The following is a 16,163-nucleotide window of genomic DNA, read 5'->3' on the forward strand; positions in this document are numbered from 1 at the left end:
TCATCATATGGATTGAACTGCATTACATTGCAGTTTTCCTGTCATTTGCTTTATTTCTTCCACCATTATGACCAATGTCAAGTTACAATTCAATCTATTTTTGCTCTAACTTTAAGCGACTCTTTTCCATTCAGTATCTTAGTTTCACTTGTGCCTTTCGAGAGTTCCTTCCTCTTCAAGTAGGATCATCTGATCAACAAAGAAGGGTCGAAGGATGGCTCCTTTGCTGGCCTTTTGAAGGTAAAGTGACCCGATTGATGATCAGACTCATCAGAGGTCCTGATTGAGGATCAGATCCATTTCTGATTGTCCCAATTGAAGATCCGTAAGACACCAAGGTTTCAGACTGTCCTAATTAAAGATCTAGACCACCTCTACAGTCTTGACGTAAGATCTGGACCAAGTAAATGGTCCAACTGGACTCTTAAGACCCAGAAATCTAATTGGATAGCCCCAATAGAAGATTCGAGTGGACTATGAAAGCCCACAAGTCCAATTCGTTGGGTATTTTAGGGTTTAAGTACAATTGTATGCCCAAAAATATGGTGAGAAGCAACAATATAACCCTATAAAGTGCTATGTGATTATCCATATATGGAGTTTGAATACTATTTTGACCAGCTTGTTGACCTATATACTGGACTATTAGATAACGCTTTATTGTAATCTACCTATGTAATAGTCTATTATATTGTGCCCGTGGGAGTTTAGTGCTCCTATTGCTAGTTGCAAGGTCGGATAAAAACTTATGCCAAAACTTTCGTCATTAATCCTAACAATATTGCATTTTGAACTCATGCTAGTGTGTTCCCTACAAGTGACGCCCTGCATTGGAACCTAAGTGTAGCGAAAAATGGGCAAGGGTTGGCTAGGGCATCCAGAAGTGACGCAACACCCGGTTGCCGTGAGAAGTGGGCAAGGGTTCTCGTGCCATTTTGGATGCTCACAGGTAAAAAAGCTATTCCTAGAGAATAGGATTCGTCTTGTTGCATGGAATATATGAATATTTACTGGTAAGAGTATGGAGTTAGTAGATACGATGACATAAAGGATCGTTAACATAACTTGAATTTAGGATACCAAATGTAATTTGGCAAAACTAGAGAAATTGATGGATATAAACTTTGGTATATACAAGGTATTCTGTATCGGTAACGGTGGCTATAATGGTCACTACCATTACATATACGGGGGTGTAACAACCATTATGTCCCTTGTAACGGTTGAAAATTTTCTTTTGCTCGAAAAATTCTGAAAAAATATCTAGAAAGTCCAGAATAATGTAAATATTCCAAATAAGTATTCATTATTATTATTATTATTATTATTATTATTATTTTGTTTTGTTTTGTTTTGGATATGTTTATGGTAGTGTAACGGTCCACTCTATGGTGAGAGTGTTGTGTCGAGTTGTCTAGTGAATTTGTGAACATGATTGTCTCTAATATTTACACATCACAATCAAGCATTAGAACCAGAAATCATGAAAAAGGCATAAATACTAATTTTTCAAAATTTTTTTTTGAAAAAAAGGCCCTCAGAGCTTCTAATCGCTCAAATCACTTCAATTTACAGTTTTAATCTTAAAAACTATAGCGAGAGGGGTCGAAATCTATTATAAAATGATCTAGGAGAGTTTTTGGAATGAGAAAAGTGAAAAAAAAGAAGAGAAAATGGATTTAAATAGAAAAAAAAGTGGTTATTTTTTGACTGTTACTTACAGGTGTAACGATCGTTATGCCCCGTAACGGCCTTTATGACTACTGTATCGGTCGATACGGTCCCAAAAAACTAACTTGATGTAGGATGACGGAAACTATCCTAGGATGCAAGATGAGAGCAATTTACACTTTAATTTTGGTAATCAACATGTAAAATTAAACATATCTACATAATAGATTTGGAAATTCAGATTTATAACACGATAGTCCTAGGTTATCACGTGCGCGGTGTACGGAAATATAAAATAATTCAACAATGGCCCACTTGGAAGTAGGGACTTCCAATCTAGCGTGGGTAGTCAACAACCATGTGGTTAAATAATGATGTAAGTGAAATAATGATGTAGGTGGTGGAATTTAAAAGGAGAGAACAATGTTATTTAGAAATAAATTGATGGAAGAAGGAAAGTGGAATGTCAAGGAAGAAGTAAATGTTATGTGGAATGAGATGGCCGAGTGCATTAGAAAAGTGACAAAAGATGTTTTAGGAGTTTATAGATGGAAACACTGATCATATACGGAAACTTGGAGGTGGAATGACGATGTACAAAAAGCTATTCATGAGAAACGTTGATGTTTCAAAGCCTGGCATGGGACTAGAAATGATGAAAATTTCGAACAATATAGAAATGCCAAAAGGACTGCTGAGAAAGTAGTGTGCAAGGTTAAATGTAAGGCTTATGATAATTTTTACAGCAAATTAGGGACAAATTAAATAATGTCTTTAAACTTAAAAAAATGAGAGACAAGAAGGGTATGAACCTAGATCATATTAGATATATTAAGAGTGATAACTAGAGGGTACTAGTAAAAAACAATGAGATCAATGAAAGATGGAGACACCATTTTGAGAATTAGTTAAATGGTAACCACTCTGAGCGCATAGGGATAGGAGGAACCGTAAACTCAAATGGCATTGGATGGCATAGATACTTTCCAAGGATTAGGATACCTGCAATGAAAAAAACTAAAGGCCATTCGATCAGATGGTATACCAATAAAGGTTTGGAAGTGTGTGAGAGAGTGGGTTATTTCGGTAGACAAAGTTGTTCAAAAAGATTGCAAGCTTAAAGAAAATGCTTGGCGAATGGAGGACAAGTACCTATTTATAAGAACAAAGTAGATAAAGCTGCACTGACTATCACGAGATTAAACTTATGAGCCATACTTTGAACCTTTAGGAGAGAGTGATTGAGCGAAGATCGAGGCATGAGACAGATTCATCAAAAGATCAGTTTTGTTCCATGCATGGGAGGTTCACCACTGAAGCTATTTTCCTACTTAGACAAAATATGGGGAGAGGAGGATCTCCACATGGTCCTTATTGAATTAGAGAAAGCATATGATAGGGTCACTAGAAAGTTAATTTGGTGGGTATTGGGAAAGAAAGGAGTCTCAAGTGGATATATTGACATCATTAAGGATATGTATGAGGGAGTGGTAACAAATGTGAGGACTGCTAGTGGAGAGACATGAGTTCCCATTTACCGTATGCTTATAGTAGGGGATAGTATTAAGCACGTACCTTTTCACATTTGTTATGGATGAGTTAACAAGGCATTTATAACAATAGATCGCATGGTATATGTTGTTTGCAGATGATATAGTTTTTGATTGACAAGATGAGGGAGGGCATGAACACAAAGCTAGATTTATGGAGGGATGCTTTAGAATATAAAGGATTTAAAATTAGTTGCACTTAAATAGAGTATATGGAGTGCAAAAAACTATATGGAGTGCAATTTTAGTAATAATAATCATGAAAACAAGGAATTAATTAAGATTGCCGGCCAAGAAGTTTCCTAAAATGACCAATTTTGGTACCTTGGGCCAATAATTCCTTAGAGTGGAAAGATTGATAAAGATGTTGCCCATAGAATTTAGGCTGGGTGGAAGAAATGGAGATGTGCTTCTGGTGTTTTATGTGACTATCAAGTACCACGCACACAAAGGAAATTTTATAGGATAGCTATAAGACCAGCCATGCTTTATGGGGCAAAATGTTGGGCAGTTAAAGAACAACACAACACATTCATAGGATGAGTGTAGTTGAAATGAGGATGTTGAGATGGATGAGGGGCAAGATGAGAAAGGATAGAATTAGAAATGAACACATTCTAGGGAATTGAGGAGTAGTTCCAATGGGTAATATGATGAGGGGAAGTGTACTTAGATGGTTTAGTCATGTGCAATGAAGACCAAGAACCACGCCAGTTAGGAGTGAGTTGGTCATGTGCAACGAAGACCAAGAACCACACTTGTTAGGAGTGAGTTGGTACAAGTTGGAGGTTCTAAAGGGGCAAGTGGAAGGCCAAAAGGACATGGATGGAGTTAGTGAGAAAAGATTTGACCTATGGTCTAACTGAAGGTTTGGCCCTTGATAGAGCGGAATGGCGGAACAAGATTCATCTAGCTGACCCCAAATTAGGATGAGGCTTAGATGATGATGATGATGAAGAAGAATAGTATCTTGACTCTTTAATTTGGTTCCCTTATTTTCGTTTCCTTTTTATTGCAATATTCCTGAGTTAATTTTGGCAATATGAAGTAGGAGCCAATATGAAATAAGCCTCGGCTTCTTTGACTTTAATTATGATTTTGTATACAAGGCTACCTGCATATGGGGTAATATTCCAAATTTCCAATACATTCGACCGTGTTGGAGCCTCCCATGCTTTCTGGCAATGTGAAATAAGTCCCACCTGAATTTTGGATTGGCCTCAATTTTTGCGCTATATGGTGAACATGAGGGGGTGGACTTGATTCACAGAATGGGTTTCACAAACACATCATGGTTGGCCCCACAAGCTCGAATACATGGGAACTATCCATATGGCCAACTGAATTGGATAATCCCCCTCATGTGTGTATGAGATCTACTTCTCCATCATGTGCGTCCCTCATGTTCACTATATAGCCTGAAAGTCAGGCCGATCTAAAACGCAGGTAGGTAGCAGTAGAGGGAGCAACGTAACATCATGCATAAGACCTATAAATTCATGTGGCATGGCCATTCTTGGGAAGGCGTACCTGATGATTGGAGTGGAATGACATGTTTTTGTTGAAATTTGACATTATTTTCATCTTGTTCTTGCCAATTTGCCAAAGAGATCAACTTTTGATTACATTCTTAAATTCTATCTGGATGTCCTTAAAATTTCATCCGTTTAACTTTATTTTTATGATTGTAGAATTAACTGGTTAGGGTCTTAAGACTTCTTTAACCTACTTTTAATCTTGATAATTTCAGATGCTGAAGAAGTTAAGCAAACAGTTGCATGGCGAGGATTGGACATGGAACAATTTGAATACTTTATGTTGGGCGATAGGATCGATATCTGGGTCCATGATGGAGGAGCAGGTATTCTTTGTTATGGCTTTAGCATGAGCGCATGAAAAATACATATATTTTTGTTCTTTGGTGTTTCTTATTGGACTTTATAAAAATCGAAAAGAAAAGTATCTTTATTCATTTACTGGATGATTTTGACCTGTTTTTGTTACTGATGATTGGTTGGTTAGTGACTTGCTAAACATGGTTCTCACTTTTTGTATTGTTAATTTCGGCGAAACTTCTGTACTGTAGTTTTAGCTGTTCTTAAGTTGATTCTTGATTGGCTGATCCTATCTTTGTGGACAGCCATTGTTATTTGTTGAAATTTTTGGTTTCTTTCTTTATATGTTTGTCAAGGGATGGTTAGTTCTCACTTAAATCCATTGAAATTGTTGTTTCTTCCCCTTTCAGTTTGTATGGAAAAATTTCGCATGTGGGCATGCCAAATTAGGAGAATGACATTTTTTTACCTACCTTGATTTCTGCCATACTTTGTCATCAGAATATGTTTGGAAAAGGCAGAATATTAGAACTCGGAAATGGAAGTAAAGATAGCTTTAGCAAGTATGGGAAATTTAAATGCTGCAGGGATAGATGATATACCAATAGAGGTTTGGAAGACTGGGTGAAACCATATTAGTTTGGATAATTGGTCCTTAACAAATTCTGCAGACAGAAAATGCACAGTGAGTGGAGAAAAACATCATGTTTCCTTTTTGCAAGAAAAAGGAGGCACAAAGCTTCACCAACTGATAACTATCAAGGGGTCACACTTTGAAGCTTTGGGAGGTGGTGGAACAACTAAAACATGAAACAATGATACTAGAAAATCAGGTTGCCTCGATGACACTGAGGTAAAAAATCAAAGTTTTTTACCCGCTAAGACAATTGATGGAAAAGTATAGATTGATGTGGAAAAATCTATATCTAGTTTTTATAGATCTGTAAAAAGTATAAATAGTAGGTTGGGAAGTTATGCGGGGGCTAGTGAGGAGGAGGGGGCCATGCGAAGATATATTGACAACATCAAAGAACTGTGTGCATATTACAAGGATGAGAACACTTTGTGGAGAGACTGACGTGTTCCCAATAGTAGATCCTCATGAGGGACTGGTAAACCATGTTTGTTTTTGCACTTCTTATAGATGAATTAATTGCTTGTTTTCACAATTAGGTAATTGCCTAATTGGTGCATGTTGTTGGCAGATGACATATTGGTTGACGAGACTTGAGACTTGAGAGAGGGAAAATGCTAAATCGGTGGTTTGGAAGAAGGCTTTAGAATCTAGATGCTTAAAAATTAGTAGAAGTAAGATTGATTAATTGGAATGCAACTTCATTAGGAGTTATAGAGGGGTAGGTTTGGTTAAAAATGATGACCATGAAATTCCTCAAACTGACCTGATTTGTTACCTTGGTTCTATTATTTAAAAAATGGAGAGATTGATGAGGATGCTCCCACTGGAATTCAAGTTGGTGGTGGGAGAAATGGGGACATACCCATGAATTGCTGCGTGACTGCCACATGACCATGGTTTGAAAAATTGTCCCATACAAGAAGATGTCCCCTGAGCAGTTTCAATAGGTGGATGTCTGCTATGCATAATTTATGCGACTCGGTCCGACTTGTTCCAAATCAGAATGAGTTTTTCCTTATCTGGACGTGTTGGTTCCGAGTCTGGTGAGCCATAATTGATTTTGGTCCAATCGTTGAGTGTCCATGAGTGCTATAGATAAGGCAAAATGAGTAGAGTATGAGTGTTATGGATAAGGGAATGTTGAGAATGAAATGGATGTGTGAGAAAATTGGGAAGGATAGAATTAAGAATAGAGTCATCGAAAGTAGCATAGGAGTAGTCTCAATAGAGATAAGTAGATGGAGAGTAGATTGAGATGGTTCGGTCATGTGTGCAATTGGAGACAACTTCTATAAGGAGAGAACCTCAATTATGGTTGAAGGGCCTGGATACAGATGAGAGGAACGCCTAGAAGGACTTGGATTGAGCTAGTGAGAAGAAGTACAAATGCTTGCTCACGTACTGAGAATAGGGCCTTGATATGTTGGAGACACATGATTTGTAAAGCTGATCCCAAATATTTGGGACAAGGCTGTGGTTGTGTTTGTGGTGGTGATATAATGATGACTTGATAGAACCTCGTCCTAACTATTTGGTGTCAACATCGTGAACACGGCAATAGTGGTGATGATGGTGGTTAATATTGATGATGCTGATGACTCATTAGAGTGGCTTTCATATAAAAGTCATTAGTCTTGTCAAGATGTTTGGGGTAGGCTTTCCCAATCCTTTTATCCAATTTTTTTTTTTCCTGCTGAAGGGTTCCTTTTTATCCAATTATTTTTGAAGATTTGAAACAAGAATTCCAGTAATTACTTTGCAGAAGTTCAATGACCTGCTCCCTTCAGCAGCCCACAAATTGTTGTGAGCATTGCCATTTCCAGTTCCAGTTCCAATCCCAAGTAAATGAGGAAGGTTGATGTGCAGTGGGCAGTCGATTGTAGAACTTTATACTTAAAGGTCAACTCCAATGGCTGGGAGAAATGCTAAGATGATGATGATGCTGACAATGATACAATGCCACAGATTTGAAAGAAACCTGGACAAACTTAGGGAGTATCGGAGCTGATTCTTGGTTCAAACCATGTATTCTGATGTATTTAGGGCTTGGTTGCACGAACTTTCTTCCCAGCCGCCTTTCCTACTTTCAATCATGCATTGGATTTGTGCTTCCGCTTCCTAACTATTTATGCTTCATAATAATTTGAATAGATGCTTCCTACTCATGCACTTGAATCTGTTGCTGCTTCCTTTCTTCCTCTGTGCAACTAAGTCTAAGTGGATCTTTATACATTTGCCCGTTATGAATTAGGGCATGGTTTTATGGCCAGCCATGCCTTTCGGTAAATTTAATCATTTGTCACTCAATCCCAATGTTGTTGAATTGCATATGCGATCATGTGCGATCGGATATGCCTATGTGCATATGTGATCGCACAATCGCATATGCGACCGCATATTTATTTTTTCGAAAAATTAAAAAAAGAGAGGAAAAATTCAAAAAAAAAAAAAAAAAAAAACTAAAAACAATTAAGGGGAACTTTCCTAAGTTAGTAGATAAATAATTTTATATATTTAAAATACATTTGAGAGAAATAAAATTAATTAAACATCAAAGCATCAACATTCAACATATAGTTAACAACTAAGAAGTAACAACAAAATCAAGAAGCTATTTATTTATTATTGTAGAAAATCAACAAGCTATTTGTTTATTATTGTAGAAAATCAACAAGGTATCTTCTTTTTTATATGCAAAAAGTTGTTGTTCTTTTTTTTCTTTTTTTTGCAAAAAATAAAAATAAAAAATTTAATGTGCCATGGCCAATATGTGATCTGCATATATGGATATGCGCATATGCGATCGCATGTGCACAAATGCGGTCACACATGACAACATCGCTCAATACTTTTGAATATTTAAGTAATTATATGAGATAGAAGCTCTAACATCCTCATGTTGTGTCAGCTGTGTTGAAGGTTCGATACTTCTCTATTGACATGGACGCTGGTGATCAATTTGATTTTGAACTACATATTACTTCATTTGAATTTACTAGTTTGCAAGTAGCAGAAGTTGGGTAGTGATCTCAATTAGATGATAGATGCTCATTTGGCATCTTGTTTACGCAAGTCTTGATTTAATGAAATAGCACCATCTTGAAATGTCGCTTCTGGTTTTATTTGGAATTGTATTCAAGTCACTATGACAGTTTTTTCTCTCTTCATGTTCCACTTATACTTCGTATGATTTCTTTTATTATGTGTGCTTATGCCTTTTGTTTTGTCGGTTTGTGCTCTGTAATTTGGCAGGAAAATAGGTTTCTGGTGATGGTAATTCGTGACTTGCTGAACTTGTGTGAGATCACTAAGGGAAAAGACAACAAAGCTGTTATTGCGAGTAACATCATGTAAGATTTACTAAAAGGCACTATGGGTCTTTTGCCTCTACAAATTTGGTTTTCTATGTTATCGATTTTGTTGGGTGAATTGGCAGGTATGTTGTGGGGCAATACCCGAAATTTCTAAGGGCCCATTGGAAGTTTCTGAAAACTGTTGTGAATAAGTTGTTCGAGTTCATGCACGAAACACATCCAGGAGTACAGGTTTTTTTTCCTCATTTCTTGCATAAAAAATCTTCAACTTTTTCTAGTGATATACAACACTAATACATATTAAACAAAGCAAATTGATTTAACTTAACTACTAGCACTGATGTGAATTGTGTGCATTATCTTTTGAAAACGCTTGTGGGGCATGGCCCATATGGGTACACTTACGAATGGGGGTTGCTTATTCAGCATGTTTTCATCACGTGAACTTTGGTTAAATTGGCAAAATTTATGACATCTACCCTTGAGGAAATGTTTCCCAATTATGATCGTGCTATACAATGATGGTTTTCATTTCTCATTTAGATCCTATTAAAAAAGAAACATCTTCTCTCAGAATACCCTAAAAGTGGAAGAAAAATGGAATTGCCTACTTGAATTTTGTATGAAAATAAAATTGCATGTGCTGCATGGTTGAGTTTTGTGGGGGCTCAGCTGATTTATGTCAGGCGATGAATGCTATTTGTGGACCCTTTTCCTTTTCTTTTAACTGTATGTGGACTGACTAGTGACTTGTCAACATGATTTCCTCAAAGCCCCAAGTCACATAGTTATTCTGACTCGGTTGCGTGAAGAAGTAGTTGAATCAAGTGAGTTGCATGTTAGGGCTCAATGGGTACCCACACTGCAAGTACTCGATGGACCCGACTGGAGTTTGACAGATCTAGGTCCCACCTATTGGACCTGTCAATGAATCGGGTCTCACCTTTTGGATTTGGTTGAAATCAGTTATGGTTGGGTTTGGGTCGGGTCCATGTGAAGGGCCCTATTAAAGTCGGATCAGGTCATGTTTAGTCAGGTCCAGTTAGTTTTTATTGTAAAACTATGTACATTATCATATTATATATATATATATATCTTTGATTATTCTAGCAAAAGAAATGAGGTTTTGTTCGTAGGCCACACACTTGTAAGAGGGCCCATTTACAATTCATCCAAGAGTTAAAGAGGCACATGCATGTGCGATCTAATACATCCATCAAGTGGCCCCAACCATGTAAGTGATCTTATTTGTCCCAAAACCAACTTGAGACTTAGACCTAAAGACCCGATGGGTACCCGAACCTTATCGGTTCCATGTCCCTGTCTTCAAGAACTAGACCGAATCCAAAAGGACTAGGGACCTGGAAAAACCTAAATTGGTTACGGATATCATACAACCCGACCTGTTGGCAGCCCTACTACATGTGTTTGAAGAAAAATTTAGTAGTTGTTCGCTGTAACTATTCCCCCTCCGGTTTTAGCTTTGTTCCCCTTTAGGAGTGATGATTCCCCTATTTCACATGGGAGATCTTTAAGGGCCTGTCTGGATTTGTTGAACTATAAATTGATGAAATGTTCCATGAAAATGGCATTTCTTGTTTTTATAAAATTTAGGGAAATTTCGTTTCCATTTGCCTCTAGTTTCCTGAAAAAATACCCGTTTCATTTCCTTGCCTAGAATTGGGAAACCTTATTTCCAATTGAGGGAAATGAAAGGTAATGCCCAATGCCCCATCTTTTTATAAAGCATGCCACATGGTAGCAACATGTGCCATTGTTGATATAAAATTTAGGGAAATTTCGTTTCCATTTGCCTCTAGTTTCCTGAAAAAATACCCGTTTCATTTCCTTGCCTAGACTTGGGAAACCTTATTTCCAAGAAATTGAGGGAAATGAAAGGTAATGCCCAATGCCCCATCTTTTTATGAAGCATGCCACATGGTAGCAACATGTGCCACTGCTGATCTTCTGCATGGCCTGTATGTGCAACTATTTATCTTCAAGCACCTAACATATGCGAATTGTTTATCTTCAAGCACCTGATATATGCCAATGTGGCACTTGTGTGGTATGTACTACCGTCAGGGTGTGCCAAATCGGTTACGTATCGGCCGATACGTAACGGTAACGGTGCGAACCGTTACCCGTTTCGGGGCCGTATCGGCCGATACGATTTTTTGTACCCGTATCGGCCGATACGGGCCCGTTACGGGGTGTAACGGCCGTAACGGGCCGTAACGGGCCCGTAACGGTAACTTTTTTTTTTTCATTTTTAGCTCATTTTTTGCTGTTTTTTTAAAACCTCTTGCTTCCAAACTGTTTTTCACTCCTACTACTAATTTCGACCAACCTTAGCTAGGTATTTGAGATAAAAACACATTATATCACAGATTTTTTTGAATCAAAGCTCGGTGGGCCATTTTTCAGAAATTCGTCAAAAATAGGTATTTATACTTTTTTTAATATGTTTTGCTGTTTTAATCATGTCATATGATGTGTTAATCATAGTAGAACATGTTAATGTACATTTTACAGATTTGGGGTGCCATTTAATAATTTTTTAATATTTTTTTCTATTTACGCATGAATTTTGGCCCCTTTTTTTAAAATTCGAAAAATCAAATTTTAATAGTTGTTTTGCTGTTTTAATCATGCCATTTGATGTGTTAATCATAGTAGAACATGTTAGTGTGCATTTTACAGATTTGGGGTGCCATTTTATATTTTTTAAATATTTTTTTCTATTTACGCACTTATTTTGGCCCTTTTTTTGAAAATTCGAAAAATCATTTTTTAATGATTCTTTTGCTGTTTTAATGACATCATATGATGTGTTAATCATAGTAGAACATGTTAATGTGCATTTTATAGATTTGGGGTGCCATTTTATATATTTTTTATATTTTTTTCTATTTACGCATTTATTTTGGCCCTTTTTTTGAAAATTCGAAAAATCATTTTTTAATGATTCTTTTGCTGTTTTAATGATGCCATATGATGTGTTAATCATAGTAGAACATGTTAATATGCATTTTACAGATTTGGGGTGCCATTTTATATTTTTTTTATATTTTTTTCTATTTACGCATTTATTTCGGCCCTTTTTTTGAAAATTCGAAAAATCATTTTTTAATGATTCTTTTGCTGTTTTAATGATGTCATATGATGTGTTGATCATAGTAGAACATGTTAATGTGCATTTTACATATTTGGGGTGCCATTTTATATATTTTTATATTTTTTCTATTTACGCATTTATTTCGGCCCTTTTTTTGAAAATTCGAAAAATCATTTTTTAATGATTCTTTTGCTGTTTTAATGATGTCATATGATGTGTTAATCATAGTAGAACATGTTAATGTGCATTTTACATATTTGGGGTGCCATTTTATATTTTTTTAATATATTTTTTTCTATTTACACATGAATTTTGGCCCTCAAAAATAATTGCAAACACCTAAATGTAAGATATTTTCATATTACATTCATTCTAATATATCTATCATTGATAGTAGATAGTTAGAAAATTAAATATATGAATTTTGTAGTCAAATTCAGGTTATCTGGTTCATAAATTCATCAGACAGTCCGATACAACTTCTCACCAAAGAGTGGACCGTTACACCACCATAAACATGTTCCAATTTATAAATGAATGCATATTTGGAATGCTTAGAATATTCCGGATTTAATCCATATTTTTTCATATTTTTTTGGCAAAAAAAAAATTTTGCGCCGTTACGGGCCGTTACGCCCCCGTATCACCGTTACGCCCCCGTATCCGTATCGGTTTTGGAGGTCACCGTTACGCCAACCGATACCGATACGGGACACCTTGACTACCGTTCATCTTAAAGTTCCACCCGTGCTATTGTGCTACATGTATAACATATGCCATCTCACATCTTTAAGTGACCCATGTTTCAATGTGCCATACCCTAATGTGCCATGTGCAACATGTGCCACCCTCATCTTCAAATGCCCTACATGTGCCACGTTTTATCAAGGCACGTGTCACATGACTGCCATCCATCTTTAAGCATTTCATATGCACCACACGTGACAATGTGCGACATATGCAACATGTGCCAACCACCACTTTCATGTGCCCCACATGTTCGAACATCTATTCAAGTTTCCCATGTGGCACAATCCAATTTTGAGCACCACACACATGCCAATGTGCCACATGTGCAACATGTACACCACGTGTTGTCATGTGTGCCAACATGCCTCATGTGTCACATGTGCAACATTTGCCACCTTCATCTTCAAGTACACCACGTGCAAATGTACTACATGTGCCGTCATTCATCTTAAGCTCTCCACATGCGTCACACATGTCAGAATGCCATGTACAACATGTGCCACTATCTATCTTCAAGCATCCCATGTGCTAATGTGTCATGCGTGACAACATACTCATGTCACAATCCATCTTGAGCACATACGTGCCACCTTCCGTCTTCTAGTGAAAAATTTATTCTTTCCCAAATAACAAATTTGTAAATGATGATTTTTTATTTTTAAAATTTTGTTGAAAAGAATAGAGGGAAACGACTTTTCATTTCTCATTGTTTTCTAGAAATGACGTTTCCTGAAAAACACCATTTTCCTCAAAATTATTTCCACAAATCCAAACAGGCGCAATTGCTGGAACTTATAGCATGCACACTTTGTTTTATGGTATTCATGCTATGTTTCGCTTTCAGGATATGGCGTGTGATACATTCTTAAAGATTGTTCAGAAGTGCAAGCGCAAATTTGTACTCATACAGGTAATATTTGTTCCATGTTTGTTTTTGTATTTTCTAAAAGCTGAATGCTAAAATTGAAAGATATGTTAAACGAATAGTTTATTCTTCTATCCTTGATTGCTAGCTTGTGGCTAGAATTGCACTCGGGGAAATTTTCTTGATGCTTTTGAATGTTCTTGTTGCATGTCTGTATAAGGTTGGATTCCATCAAGTCATTAGAAATTAAATGAGCTTTTAATTTCAACTTGCATGATGTCCATCGACATTTCAGTTGATCAGATGATTTTATCATGTTTTGTTTCAATTGATAGCGATTACTACATTCTCTCATTAAGACCCCCACTATAAGTGCAAACTAAATGATATATGCAATTTCTGTTAAGATAACAGAAAATGAGCATTTAAATTCTTTGCTTAATGCAACTTGTGTATCCTTGTGACTTAGACCTTGTTTTAGGAAGCCTCTGCCTTTAGTACTGTACCTTTGGAACCCCGAAACTTTTTAAATTTTTGTAATAGAGCTCCATCAACGTTACCATTAACTATGCTGATTTCTTCTAGTTGTTTTAATTTCATGTGAACCATTACTATATAAGATAATACCTGTATGTTATTTGATAAAGGTGCATATTTAAATCTTTTAAATGTTAGGTGTTTGACTGCTTCATTTGTCCAAATGCTTCAGGATCTTTTGTGAACTGCAACTTCTGTGCTCTTGAACCCTCCCCTTCCTACCCTCACATCATGCAACTAAGTCATTGACTTAGACAATATATGACGATTCTAACCTTAAAAAGTGTAAGCATGAAAAGTAAATGTGGAAGCATGCTTTATAAGTAAGAACTTTCAGAGTTTGTACTTCATGATTTGTAGGAGTCCTCAGTGACTTGTACCTGTGTGCTCATTGATGCAGGACAATTAACCACTTGCTTTAAAAGCTCAAACTGTTAGAGCATGACGAATTAATCCCTTTATCTCATAGCCTAGGCCCCACATCTCATGGGTTAGGACCACGGTTGAACCCCCCTTGTGGGCCCCAAATCACATGGGTACCGCCTCACATGAGCCACCCGCCTCACACGAGCCGCCCACCCCGAGTGTGCCCCCACATCCCACAGGCAACCCCACTCGAGCCCGGTGTGAAAATGCCCTTGCATTAATCACCCCTGGTGAGGAGTTTCGAACACAAGACTTCCCGCTCTGATACCAATTTGATGCAAGACAATTAACCACTTGCTCTAAAAGCTCGCTCTGTTAGAGCATGACGAATTAATCCCCTTATCTCATAGCTTAGGCCCTACATCTCATTGGTTAGGATCTCGGTCGAACCCCCCTCGTGGGCTCCAAATCACATATGTACCGCCTCACACGAGCCACCCGAATCACATGGGTGGGGCCCACCTCACACGAGCCGCCCACTTCGAGTGTGCCCCCGCATCCCACAGGCAACCCCACTCGTGCCTGGTGTGAAAATGCCCCTGCATTACTCATTATGTGATGAATTGATTACTGCTCTCTGTCTCTACATGGATAATACTATGCATACCAAAGAGTCATGGGATTGGGAACAAGAAACAAAACTATTGGACAAGGGTGACTTGCGGTATAGCTGTCTTTGTCGTTTCTTGCTCTTTTCTTCTTAATAAAATTCATTTAAAAAAATTGCAAATAAATTAATAAAAGCCAAAAAACAAGAAGAGAATAAAGAAAATAGAAAACCCTAAAGGACTAAACAACTTGAGGGGACCTAAAAAAATGGAATATACAATTTGAGATGGGCAAAGCCCCCAAAGGAGTTCTAATGAGCAAGAACATTCTTATCTAAGGGCGAGATGCTAGAAGCCCACTCATCGACATCTCACAACATTTGAGGTAAGACTCGATTCAGAGAAGAATGGGAGTCTTGAAAGGTGTGCGAGTTATGCTTCTTTCAGATAGCCTAGGTATTGTTGGGGCGTTTTCACACTGGGCTCGAGTGGGGTGGCCTGTGGGATGCAAGGGCACACTTGGGGTGGGTGGCCCGCATAACCCATGGATTTGGGGCCCATGGAGGCGGGTGGCTTGTGTGAGGCAGAGCCCATGGATTTAGGGGCCATGAGAGGGCGGAACTCATGGATTTGGGGCCCACGGGGAGGTTTCGACAAAGGACCTAACCCATGGATTTGGGGCCTGGGCTATGAGATAAAGGGATTCATTTGTCACGCTTTATCAGTTCGAACTTTTAGAGCAAGTGGTTAGTTGTCCCACAGGCTACCCCACTCGAGTTCGGTGTGAAAATGCTCCTGCATTAATCACCTCTGGTGAGGAGTCTCGAACACGAGACCTCTCGCTCTGATACCACTTTGATGCAGGACAATTAACCACTTGCTCTAAAAGCTCGAATTGATATAACATGACGA

At 37.6% G+C, this 16,163-nt stretch overlaps 1 protein-coding gene across 1 annotated transcript in view; it reads left to right on the top strand.

Moving 5' to 3' along the window:
* Nucleotides 1–16,163, top strand: part of LOC131221319 (protein EXPORTIN 1A-like) — a 100,801-nt gene that overhangs the window by 34,104 nt on the left and 50,534 nt on the right. Inside the window, exons 16-19 of the mRNA XM_058216536.1 lie at nucleotides 4,972–5,082; nucleotides 8,946–9,043; nucleotides 9,130–9,238; nucleotides 13,720–13,785. Coding sequence (XP_058072519.1) covers nucleotides 4,972–5,082; nucleotides 8,946–9,043; nucleotides 9,130–9,238; nucleotides 13,720–13,785 — 384 coding nt within the window. The remainder of the gene's footprint in view (nucleotides 1–4,971; nucleotides 5,083–8,945; nucleotides 9,044–9,129; nucleotides 9,239–13,719; nucleotides 13,786–16,163) is intronic.

Source organism: Magnolia sinica, chromosome 12 (genome assembly GCF_029962835.1).
Source record: "Magnolia sinica isolate HGM2019 chromosome 12, MsV1, whole genome shotgun sequence".
Taxonomy (NCBI): Eukaryota; Viridiplantae; Streptophyta; class Magnoliopsida; order Magnoliales; family Magnoliaceae; genus Magnolia; species Magnolia sinica.